General features: G+C 40.2%; 1 protein-coding gene across 2 annotated transcripts in view; it reads right to left on the reverse strand.

The window, feature by feature from the left end:
- Nucleotides 1-13,014, reverse strand: part of fras1 (Fraser extracellular matrix complex subunit 1) — a 270,187-nt gene that overhangs the window by 135,830 nt on the left and 121,343 nt on the right. For both annotated transcript variants that reach the window (XM_069169324.1, XM_069169323.1), the window contains exons 14-17: nucleotides 7,256-7,399; nucleotides 3,609-3,749; nucleotides 3,296-3,436; nucleotides 3,039-3,206 (exon numbers count right to left, since the gene is read on the reverse strand). In XM_069169324.1, coding sequence (XP_069025425.1) covers nucleotides 3,039-3,206; nucleotides 3,296-3,436; nucleotides 3,609-3,749; nucleotides 7,256-7,399 — 594 coding nt within the window. The remainder of the gene's footprint in view (nucleotides 1-3,038; nucleotides 3,207-3,295; nucleotides 3,437-3,608; nucleotides 3,750-7,255; nucleotides 7,400-13,014) is intronic.

Genomic DNA, 13,014 nt, shown 5'->3' on the forward strand with positions numbered 1-13,014 from the left:
AAACTCCAGAAACTGGTCTCCTCAGTTTTCAAACGTTTATAAGAGTGTTGTAAAAAGAAGAGGTGATTCAACACAGCGGCAAACATGTCCCAACTTCTTTGAGATGTCAAATTCAAAATAAGCATATATATATATCATAAAACAATACAATTTCTCAGTTTCAACATCTGAAATGTTGTCTTCGGTCTATTTCTAATTAAATATGGGTTTATGTGCTTTGCAAATCATTGCATTCTGCTTTTATTTACATTTGACAAAGCGAGCCAACTTTTTTGGAAACGGGGTTGTAGAAGTGTGTTCATGTCTACCAGTAAACATTCAACACTTCTGTCATGCTAATACTCATTTACTTTCCTCACGTAGAAATTCACACAGGAATTAGAGAAAAAGTATTTACAACGGAAGCAACAAATGTTTCTGAGCTCCAAAGGGACCATCAGCCAACAGGAAACCATAAAGACACTCCTCAGAGCAGCCTGTAATTAACGTGATCACTGAACTGCACTCACACCTCGAAACACAGCTGGTTAACTGCAGCAAACAGAAGACAAGGACGTGTGTCTGCAGCTCCGTGGGAAATCCCAACAAAACCACAAAGACTGCAGCTTTCCTCGTCTTCAGACTCATGTCACTCATCTCCTCTGACTGCTAACAGCTCATTCACAATTTAAAGTTTCAATGATAAATAATAGTGTAATTCTGTAGTGATTAAAATAAGCTCTCTATTTTCATTTCCTCCAGTAATGGACTTCCTGTTTACATCGTGTTTCTACAAACTTTAAACTTCGACCATGATTTTTCCCAAACATTTAGTTTCTGTGTCTAAACCTCATGAAACTTTAACATTTGCAATGTCACAACAGAAATCAAGTCATTTGAATAACTTTCATCAAAAGGTAAAAGGTGCCCGACTTTAACTTGAATCAATCTTTATGACTTAATTTCTTTCTCTAACAACAAAAAACAGCAACACAACCTTTCTGATTCTTCAACCAACAGCAGTAAAGAGTGAATAAGAACCTTGGTTGATCCCAGTCAGATATAAATACTCTGGTAGTCAACAAAAAACAGTCAATCAAACAGACACGCCCCCAAAAACAGGTCTTCTTGAATCTTCTTTTCTAATGAATGAGGGATTATTTTCAGATGGACCTCCAGAAAACTAATAAGAAGGAGTGACTTTAGCTAACAACACCGAGATAACTGATGGACACATTTTATTCACTTTGGATTTGATGAGAGAAGTTGAATGGGAGTCTATGGAGCCGGAGGCTTTTTGGAACCGACCTCTAGTGGCACCCGCTGGTATTGCAGCTGAAGACACTTCTGGATTGGAAACATTTTTCAGTTTATACTTTGGACCCAAAACAAAAAGTTAAAACATGATCTAACTCAGGAATAGTTGGTTGTAATTTGGGACTTGGCTTCATTGTCAACCCCATTTCATGGTTTAGTCTCTAGGAATTAGTGAGTACAAAATCCTTATGTCACTAAATTCATTCTTACTGATGCACTCACTCCTTTCTCTGTCAGGTAAGTTCCTAAAACTCAGCCTTAAAGAAAGCAGCAGCTCCAGAACCATAGCGAGCTTTATCACATTGAAAGGTAGAAGCAGCTCCGGCAGATGAGATGTGAGCCGAGGGAAAAGTGGAGCTGAACCAAACGGCAGCGCTGCTGAATGACTCGGCTGTGTTTGTGGAAGAAGACAGCAGGTGGAACAAATATCCTTCTGCCTGCCAAACACCAACTGCAGCGCGGTCAGTGGGCACGAAGACCCAACGGGGAGGTAAGAAGGTAGGAGAGCGATGATCGTGGTAAATGAATCAAATCTCAGAGCGCATGGTTGGGACGTACGAGGGAGGTGAAGGAAACTGATTACGCCCTCTTCGTCTCTCTTCTCGCCATTGTTGTCCTGCTGCATTTAAAGAAAACAACAAATAATATCTCCTGGCATTGTGGGGAGGAGGTGGTAGTTCCAGCGGTGTCTGTTCGTCCTGTGTGTTGGTAGGTGGGTGATAATTATTCTCACTTGACAGACTACTGCTTCAAATCTAACAACACACCTTAAAAATGTTCCCATTACATGCACAATTTCACACACACACACACACACACACACACACACACACACACACACACACACACACACACACACACACAACCTAATCAGGCGTCTCCACACACCATCTTCCCTCCCGTAAGAGAAATACAACCACAAAGTCTGCAAACACGACTCAGAACAGATTGTCCCAAGATACCAAGTTATCTTTGGTTTGCAGGTAGCGGGGGGATGGGAGAGGGGGGTGTGGGGACAGGGGGGGCTCTCCACTGCCATTCAACCATTTAATATGCAGTTTGGACAGGGCATGAATCTCATTTAAATGTTATGCAGGTGATAATTAGATAGTAGGCCTCAAAAAGCTGTATGTTTGGGGGCGTGTCTGTTTGATTGACAGGCCTGTGGTGCAGTCAGGTTTTCAGTAAAGGTGGACAGGTGTAATGTTCTGGCTTCTCAGTCAGACTGAGTGACACTGACCACTTGTTTCCTCCCCAACTCGTCCAAATTTGATCATTTCTGGCTCCAGAGAAGAACGATGGCGACGGCTCGAACATCGAGGCTTCAAACCAGGAGTTCACAAACCAAAGAATGACGCATTATTGTTTCACAACATTGTGACAACAGTTTAAAAAGATTTAGAAAATATAAACAAAATGTTTTGGTTAATTGTCCATTTAAATTCTGTCAATTCAGACTAAACACTTCAGTGCTACTTACGCAAATGAGGACACGGTCTGCATCCAGCTTATCAGCTTGATTTTGGGAGTTTGCTACATCACGGATCTGATCTCCGACTGGATGTTTCCTTTCCTTGATTGGTTTTTACCAAATCACATTAATCCTCGTGACTACGTGACTTGTTGCTAATTAGTTCGGTAATGACTCTGAGCATGACCAGCAAAAATGCTCCATTTAGACTCGCATGTACATGTTGTCTGAAATTAAACGGGGAAATAAACCGAAGACTTCATGTGCTCACCTGTGCATATCTGCATGTGGTCCAGAAAGCTGTGTGCGGCACATCCAGCCGTGCAGATGCCGTGCTGAAGGTGAGCAGACTGCGGCAGGAGAGCTTCCTCTGGTTTGAGGCAGCGGAGGCAGTCGGAGGCCAGCGGTCCCACGCAGGAACGGCAGGACGGGTGGCAGTCTGGGTGGAGAGAGGGAACACATCAGAGGAGGGAGATCAGCGGTGGAGGAGCAGGAGGAGGACTTAGAGGCGAGGAGGTGAAGTCTCACTGAGGCAGGTGTTGTCCAGAGAGTACAGCCCCTCCCCACAGGCCTCCACACACTGGCCCTGGTGGAGGAGGAGGCCGCCTGGACACAAGGTACACTGGGATACCGACGGGCCCCAACAGGTGGCGCAGGAGCTGTGGCAGGCTGCGGAGACAGGGAGGGAAAGATCTGAGGAAGAACTGGTGGTTCGAAGACGATAAATACAGTCTAATCATTTTTATTTCACCCTATAAATTAAGATTATTCAGCTATTATCTATTCATTTAATCATTGTTCTGTATTTCTGCTACCCGACACATCCACAGACGTATCCTACCTCTGCATCTGCTGTGGTTGTCCAGGTAATGCTGAGCTGGACACTCTGTAATACATTTCCCATGATGCAAGGCGGTCCCTGATGGGCAGCTCATACACTTGGGGTTGTCAGGGAAACAGGAGGTGCAGGGCGGATCGCAGGCTGTGAAGCGCAGCATGTAAATGTTAATGGAACGATAAAATGCTTCGTGGTCAATTTAAAAAACGCATGAATTAAACTCAAGTCAGAGGAAAGTGTCTTTAAATAAACCGTCTCCAAAATATATTCTATTCAGGAGTCATTAGGAACGACAGCCATGGAAACCAGTGAAACTATTTGTGCTCGCCAACTATATGAATTAAAAAAATCAAAACAATAAATGAAGAGTTAACTCTTTATGGTAAGGCTACATGAATTATCATGAATTAATGCATTAATTAAGCGTTACTTTAAACATTAATACCTCATGAATGATCAGGAAGTACCATGAGTTCAAAGTCTTTCATTCATGATCTCCTGCATGAACAACGCATTAATAAAGCTTTAATTAAGGTGAGTAATCATTGATGATTATGATTCATTAACCTTCAGAACCCTATTTTCAGTTTTAAACTCATGTTGGTCATTGTAGTTTCTAACCATTCATACTGCATCTTGTTTTTTTCAGGAGATTCTCAGCGATCCAAATCTTTCATCATTTAATTTGATAATACTTCGAGATTTTTTATATTAACCTTTGTATCAAGGAAAAACATTATTTTGTCTTGTGAAATTGGTTTTACATGTATCTCACCATGAAATATTGTCAGTAGAGATATCTTTTTATTATTATGTAGAGGAGATTGTCTAGAATCTGGTAATATCTGAACCATGTTTGTGGGACACTGTATGAGTCAGCATTTAAAAAATAAATGATGTGCTTAGTGCCCGATGGAAAATAAATGTCATGAATGACTCCGGGGACTCGATGTTTGGACCCCAAGTGTTTGCCAGTTATTATAATGTCTGAGTTATTATGTTCGTGTCTTGTTCATTGTAACCTGCAGGAAACTAGAACTATTGTTATAAATCTCACTGTAACAGTTATTTGAATGTCAATCAGTCGTACTATTGTCACTTGCACTGTTGTCGACACACTGTTATGTGCAATAATGCATCGTGAACTTTCTGACCAACAGTCACCAGATTGCTGCTTAACTATTTCCATTGTTATTCATTGATAAGTTCTTTTTTTTTTTTTGATTTTGTAAATATTTATATATATATATATATATATATATTCTTGTTTAGGTTAGGGAGGAGCAGCAAAGTGATAATTGCATTGCCTTTTTTCATACTGTGCATATGTCAGTAAAATAATCTTAATCTCTTTTAGAAGTAATGCTTATGTAATGAAGGACTTCATGAATGAATCCTTAAAATGTATTCATCCTTAAGTGAAGAGTTACCAATGAAGAAGATAAAAGATATTTAAAAGAGAATAAAAAGTCAACAACAGTCAAAAAATGTCCTGAAATCTAAACTTAATAAACTGACTTTGTCTGTGTGACATGCTAACATGCTCTGCCAGGCTTTTCTATGTCCAAAAATATACTCATTTTGTTTTCCTCCATCATTCTCGGGGGACAAAAAAGAGCACGTATGATATGTATCAGACGAAGCCCAGCGGAGTTAAACGGCCCTCATCTCTCTCAGGAAGGCGACATTTAAACCTTCCCTCAAACCATAAACCGGCAAGTTCAAATGGATCTGACCTTCTCCCACAAAGTTCCCCAGGTTTTTGACATTTTCTGAAAGATGGCTCCTCGGTGAGAGCTTCAAAACTTTCATAAGAGCAACAGGACCCCCACCCCCCACCCACCCTCCACCTCCTCAGCCCCTCCAGGTGTTTTTAACCACAGAAAGAGCTTCGCTGTGCTGCTAAGTTCACCATCACCCTGAGGGAGGCCTATTCCTACCCTTCTCTTCATCTCACCACTCCAAAATAGAAACCATCCATATTCATACAGGATCTCTTTATTCAGGGAGTTTCTGAATGCTCATTAGTGCCAGAGAGGACTGCTTATTATTGTATGTTTCAAAATGTTTGTTTGCTAACTCCGGCTTCTGCTGACTTATCATTTTGGCAGCACATGGCGTGGATGCTGGCGAGAAGCTCCACAGGGAAGCTCAACAAAAAGAAACAAAAAAATGCCAAGCATACTACCTTCACCTTCAGCTCACCGCTAACAACAATAGATAAACCTCCCACTGTTTCACATGGTGCTTTTGGTATTTTCAAATATTCTTTGTCTGTTTAAATATAACCTTTTTCTCCCATCAAACTGGTGTCAGATAAACTGACACAGATCATTTCTCTTTAATCTTTCCTGTATTCTACATCTTTTCTTTATTCCATTTCTTTCAGACTTGAATGTATAAAAGAACAAACGACAGCATCGCATAATTTTTTTTACTTGTGAGCTGAAGGAAATGTGAACAACTTTTTTCCATATTTCCCCCTAAAAAAAAAATCACAGCTGACATTTCAGACACTTTTGGAATTAAAATCGTCAAAAGATATTTTCAGTGCAGCAAAAATGACGTTCAATATTTGTCTCCTGCAATTTGAAGATTTTCAACTACAATAGAATCACAGTCTAATTACTCCACTCAGAAAACAGTCCTGAACACACGTCACCAATAACACAGGTGATGTTGTCATCATGTTTACTGGAAGAATGAGTTCAGATGAGTTCTTCCTGCCTGCATGTTTATGTCCATTTGCCTGAAGCTGCTGAACACAAACTGGGTTCATTAAATAAAAACACATTGACATTAAAGGTCCCTAACCCTAACTCTCTTCATGCAGGGTGAGTTTGCTGATGAAAATCTGTTTCAGACACGTGATTATAAACCAGAATTATCTCTCATCTGGCAGAGAGTTGCTGTGGATGTTTCCACGACATAAATATAGTTAGAGATCCGTCTGTAACCACTGAGGGGACGTCAGTCATGAGGACGTCAGTCATGTGGACATCAGACTTAGTGAGACGGTCCTCTGTGGACTTCAGAGTCTTCAGAGACAAACAAACCTCTTTGGCTTTCCCCCTCAATTTTTATGAGCTATAGATGCTCTCATTATGTTTTATTTTTACTGATATCATCCGACAACAGAGACTCACTGAACCTCTGAAGACTTCTGCTTCCTGTACGAATATACCAGGAAGACAATTTACTGCTTTAAATTATGTTTTTATATTTATTTCTTAATTGCTCTTCAGTCCTTTCTGAAATTATTAGACTGTCACACACGTCATGAAAATACATAGAAGAATACATTCATTAAATTAAATATACACATGTAATTAGAGTCCCATCTTCCTGTGTGATATTAAGACTTCTTCCTTATTTTTCTAGGATGATAGTTTATTCCTCGTTTGTAAAATCTGTCGCTCTGCTGCCAGAACACCTGTCCATGTTTGTGATTGGTCAGATGCTAGTAGCTCCTCCTCTTTCATGTGAACGTGCTCGTAGCTGGCATGGTAAACCCTGAGTTGAGCTCGACCTCGTTGATCAGGGCTCATTAAGGCAGATAACAGGAGGATGTCCTGGTATGTTGAAGCTGCTTCAGGAATGTTTCTTTACACCCAAACATGACGCTCTGTGAGGACGTGAGTCAACTTTACCGTAGCAGACGCCTTCTTGACTGTAGAAACCCGCTCCGCAGTCGGGGACACACACCCCGTCTTTGAGCAAGGCAGCGGGGTCCGAGCACGACACGCACTCCTGCTGACTCGACCCGCGGCACTCAGAGCACGACTCGTCACAGCCTGGAGGACGAAACAACGGAGAACACAGGTGAGACACAATATACAGAACACATGCAGGACAAAGCAGGTTGGAAAGGAAGCTTTAAAATCCTTCTGCATGTTTGGTGATGACAGATAACTTGAATCCAGCTCATTCTAAAACCTCCTGTGGGTGACGTGTGATTTGTTGTAAACACATACGTGATGCCAACACGGATCAATACAAGTAGTAGAGCAGACTTTAAGGGTATAAAAACATCAAGAGGGATATTCAGGCTGTACAGCAGGTATCTACACTCTGTGTGTGTGTGTGTGTGTGTGTGTGTGTGTGTGTGTGTGTGTGTGTGTGTGTGTGTGGTGTGTGTGTGTGTGTGTGTGTGCGTGTGCGTGTGTGTGTGTGTGTGTGTGTGTGTGTGTGGTGTGTGTGTGTGTGTGTGTGTGTGCGTGTGCGTGTGTGTGTGTGTGTGTGTGAGAGTGTGTGTGTGTGTGTGTGTGTGTGTGTGTGTGTGTGTGTGTGTGTACATGTTGAATCTCCAGAAATCTATCTCAGCACCAACAGGTATGATTACTCCTGATCTCCCAGCGTCTCAGACTGAAGCTCGATCCCTCAAAAAGAAAACGGACACAAAGAGACTAAACCTCGTTGGAGGATTTCAGAGCTGCTGAATCCTGACAGAGTTTTTCCTGTGGTGACGACGTCTTAAATTAAACTGCAAAAACATACTGTCAACAAAAGCATTCCTGTTGGTCGTCTTTAGAGTCGAGACCAGAACTTTAGATTGAAAAAGATGCTTCAAAATGTCATTTATTATTCCTTGGAAACTATTTTGAGAGTGATTGAGGTCAAAGTCAAAAAGTAAGACTCAGGAAGAGAGGGGAAGTAGGAGACATGAGAAGATAAAGATGAAGAAGAAGATGAAGATGAAGAAGAAGCCAGATGTTCAGAGAAAAGTGTAATTGATTTGAATCAATGTTTATGAAATACATTAATGAGAAGCCAGAAGTTCAGCCGGTATGTTTTTCAAAAGTTGTTGGAAACAGTTTGAGATAAATCTTCTGATCCTCCTAACGATGTTCATCTCTGTCTTCATCATCTTCAAAACACAAACTTCCTACTAAGTTTTTCTTTTAAATCAAACGTACATCATTTCTTCCATCCAACAGGTTTTGTAATTTGAGGAATATTTAATTGATCTTGACATGAAGCTGTTTTTATTCTCCTCCATGCTGATCTGCTGTCACTGAATTCACTGAAGTCTTTCACTTCAACAAATCTGCTCACACTGTTGGTTTGTTTCTTAGTTTAGAAGATACCGAAAAAATATCAGTAAAATTTGTTGTAAAGTTCCGACACGTTCCAAAAAGAACGGTTTAGTTTTTAGTTTGAAGACTTTTTATAGGACAATGGTGTTTTTAAAAGATGGTCATTTTGGAGTAGAAATCTTCACAGATTTATAATTTTTTTAACATAATTTTTTGTTCTTTCTGAAATTAAACCAATCGTTAAAAAAATGTGGGACCCAACATAAATGGAAGATAAAAAGAGAGGCCCACCTGACATGTTTAAGATGCTATAAAGTAGGAAATGTACAAATGTAGTGAGTGTGTCTCAGGCATCATTTGTAAAATTACATCATATTGAATGGATGAACAGATTACCATGGCAACGACATGAGGATCAGATGCTCAACAGGCGGCCGTTCATTGTGAATGTGAATTTAAATGTCTCACGTCCTTCAGCTGTGCGACCTGAAGAAACCCACAAAAGTTCTGTTTCATGCAATTTTACTTTTTTCATGCAGACTTTCTGTATTTTACTGCAAATTAAAATCCAGATAAGGGTTTAAAAATGATAAATACATTCTGTTATTAACCAATTTGGAGAACAGTAAAAGACATACTCTCTTTCTGGTGAGACAGTTTGATGTTGTTTTGATATTTATCTCATCCACACACACAGTTTTTCTTTTATCCTTTTTGTTTTTCCTCATGCAGAGTTTAGACTCACGTCATTTCCGTCCAGTTCTCCCATTTACATGCATTTTATTGCACCAAGATTGCTCCAATAAAATGCATTGAGATCCCAAACTGTCTTTATTCTGCATGGTGTGTTTTGCACGACGGATCCAGATGATATTCTTTTTTTTTTTTTACATGTGTATTCAAAATAATTAGAAATTCTGCCCTGAAATGACTTTTCAATGACTCTGTCTTTTCTTTGTTTGTCTTTTGCTCTATTTTTTTTCTGTTGTCTTAACTTTCAGGGTGAAAAATCACCATCAACACCAGGAGAATCCAGTTTTACTCATGTTCTGCTGCTGGTGGATAAATCAGTGTTTTCTAATCGGCATGGGATGTAATGTGCCGCAATGTGACGACCACACTGGTAGTTTCACATTTTCTAATGCTTTTAAGTTTCATCTCATGTCAGCATGATATGAAATATTAAAATGAATTGATAATTCTTTAGTTATGATCACATGCATGAGTGTTTTTCCTTTTCGGTAGCTCCAACTTTAAACATGTGAGAGGAAGCTCCTGAACAGCTTTGCGTACTTTTGAGCTTTTGACTTCGGAGGAACGGAGTCGACGTGGATCCTGAGGAAGTCAGAACGAACAGGTCACTTCTTCGATGTGAGATTTTGGCAGTTTGACAGTTAACTTGAATGTCTGCTGGTTCCTAAACAACCTGAAGTCACTTCAAAGTTTCAGAACAGCCCCGTGCAGCTTCGCTGTAAATCAAAGAGACTGTACGTCGGTCCGAATGAACAGCAGCTGCAGCGAACGTTGTCTGTGATTGATGACATTTCATTTTCATTTTCTACTGACATGCATGCAAACTAACGGCAGCCTGAGAGGGAGGAGATCCATCTGAACTTTCACGCCGTGCTCTGACATATTAACGGCAGTAAAGTGTACACGATCTGTAGATGGAAGGCTAAAAGATGCAAAATAAAAGCTGGAGATGCAACTGAATCCCAAACAGGATCCAGAGGAGGGAAGTTTTCTTCACGTCTGCCTGCAGAGTTGCAGAACCAGACCTGAGCTGTGGCCGATGGATTGACAGGTGAAACAGCGTCCGGCCCAGGTTTCATTTTTTATGCTCCTCAATTCTGAATATTTCCTTGCGATCATCTCGCTGTCGATCATTCTCTCTCCGTCTCCTCCCTCCAGCCTCCCTTTCTCTCTGTGAGTCTTTCTTGTTCGTTCTCATGTTTAATTTGAATGTCTCTCTCTGTAGCTCTTCTTTTTAGTGTGGTCCAGAAATGGTTTAATATATTCTCTCTAAAAAAAGCTTCCCTGCAGAGTCACTGCAGCGATACATCAACTAGTTTCTACAGCAAAACCCAACCATTTCTAGAAAAAAATATTTTAATCAGATCAGAACTAATGTCCCATTTAGTCAGTCCATCCAGGAAATAATGAACACAAATTCAAGCAAATTCAGCAATATTTGCGAGAGCTATCTTTAAATTCCTGTGATTTTTCCACAAAAAACATCGATTAAATGTTTGTGATCAAAAGAAGTGATTCCTTATTACTGGATGTTAAATGAGTTTTCTTCACACGTCCAGTTGTCAGAGACGTCTCTTTGTTTGTTTCATCCAGCAGGTCTATGTGTTGAATGAACATGAATTAAACAGCATCTAAAGCTCTTATTTTGACAGCTGATGTAGTCCTTGTTTCTATATTCCAGTCACAGACGCTCTGTTCTGGAAACATACGCAGCTTTTAGGACCTTTTAGGACCTTTTAGGAACTTTGATCTCCGCGGTTCTCTAAGTTCAATAAATACATAAAAAAAGATGAGAATTAAAATATTTCTGTGATGTGCAGCATGATTACTATCACAGGAAGTGATTACAGATGTATTTATTTATCAGGTAGTGATTAAAAAGAATCGCAGTTCTCTTTCTTGACTTGCAATTTCTTCTCAATCCCACAATTTTATGCAAAATTCTTTTGAGAAGATCCACGGCAAAAATCAAACATCTTTGAGAAAATCTGCTGCAATAATCCCCAAAAAACTCAGTGAAATCCTGAAAGGAACTGATTTCACAAGAGATCTGCTGGAAAAGAAGAAACTATTCTTCTTTCAAATGAAGTAAACAGACAAAACGATATCTACAAGTATTCAGTGCAGGATGGGATTCCTACATTTATATGACTGGGTCACTTTCCACACACACACACACACACACACACACACACACACGCACACGCACACGCACACGCACACACACACGCACACACACACACACACACCCTCCATAAAAGGTTGTAGGCAACAAGGGGATTACACGTCCTTTACCTTGCCCCTCACAGGAAAGCAATTTATTTTGCTGTGCAGCCTGAAGCGTAAAGTTATCAGCACATGTAATCCAAACAGGCCAGTTGCCAAAAAGCTCCTCTAAAGCCTGCTCTGCATAAACCAGGGGAGGTTGAGATGAATGCACAGTCACACGGCGCGCTGGATAATCTTCCTTCTCTGTACTCCTGCGACGGGCGGGGACACAATTACTGCGCCGCCGCGGTTCACATCCCCCCAAACCTCCCGTGATAAAACGAGATGGGATGAGAGATTCAGCAATTAAACTAAGCACAGGGAAAGCAGCTTTGGAGAGAGAAGCAGATAAATAAATAATAAAGAATAAAACTGAAAATCTCTTCCTGGACTGGAAACAGAAACGGAACGAGCAACGTTTGCATGAGGACATGTCTTTGGTCTGTTGTTCTGATACCTGGTTGTTGGAAGCAAAAAGCTCATTTCTCCAGCTGCAATACAGCAAAGTCTGCAACCTCTATTTCTAACAACTGCTGTACAATCTGAGCTTTGAAGTGTTTCTTCTCCTGCGTGAAGCAAACTGCAGAATTAGCTCCAAAGGAACGCAGCAGAGGTCACAATGAAACTCAAATGTATAGATCAAGTAACTGCCATCGTTTCAGTAAGGTTTCACAAAGCAAAGCCTCACAACTCTCGGAGCGGCGAAGTTCATAGCGAACAAAACAGGATAAAAGCTTCTCCAGTTCAGTGGAAGAATAAAGTATGACTCTCAAAAAGCTTCTCTGGCTGTCAGATGAAGTGTGAATGAGAGTTCATGATACAGAACGAGCAGCAGAAAGTCAAAATGTTGGTATAGACATGCATCACAGAAGACTGTCCTCGGATCATCCAAATGAATGTCGTAGATGATGATCAGTATTAGAAGAAAACTACTTGAAAAGACTGATAAATGAAATAAAAAGTGTTTGACTTTCTCTACTAACTCCTTTTCGAAGTGGGTAGAAAGTTAAAAATAGATAAAGTTCATCAGATGTTAGCTCCTTTCTCAAAACTTTCACCGCATTTTTTTCTAAATTTCTTCAGAGGTTTATGCTCAATTGTATAAAAAAAAATGTTTTCATTCAAAACAACCAAAATTTCTTTCAAACAAAGGTTAAATTTTAAGGCGTTATTTGTCTTAAAATTGAAAAATAAAGCAGATCATTTGTTTAAACCCTTTAAACAAGCGATATTTATGGTTTCCCGAGAAGTGACCTCTAAACGTTAAACGATGGTCTGAGCACTAAAAACATAAACGTTGATCCACTCTGCACCAGAGGAACTGATTTAGTCTCAGTTGTGTGAAATGTTAT

Source organism: Embiotoca jacksoni, unplaced genomic scaffold (assembly GCF_022577435.1).
Source record: "Embiotoca jacksoni isolate LCO1_2020_lvr unplaced genomic scaffold, fEmbJac1.0.p SCAF_44, whole genome shotgun sequence".
NCBI classification, from domain to species: domain Eukaryota; kingdom Metazoa; phylum Chordata; class Actinopteri; family Embiotocidae; genus Embiotoca; species Embiotoca jacksoni.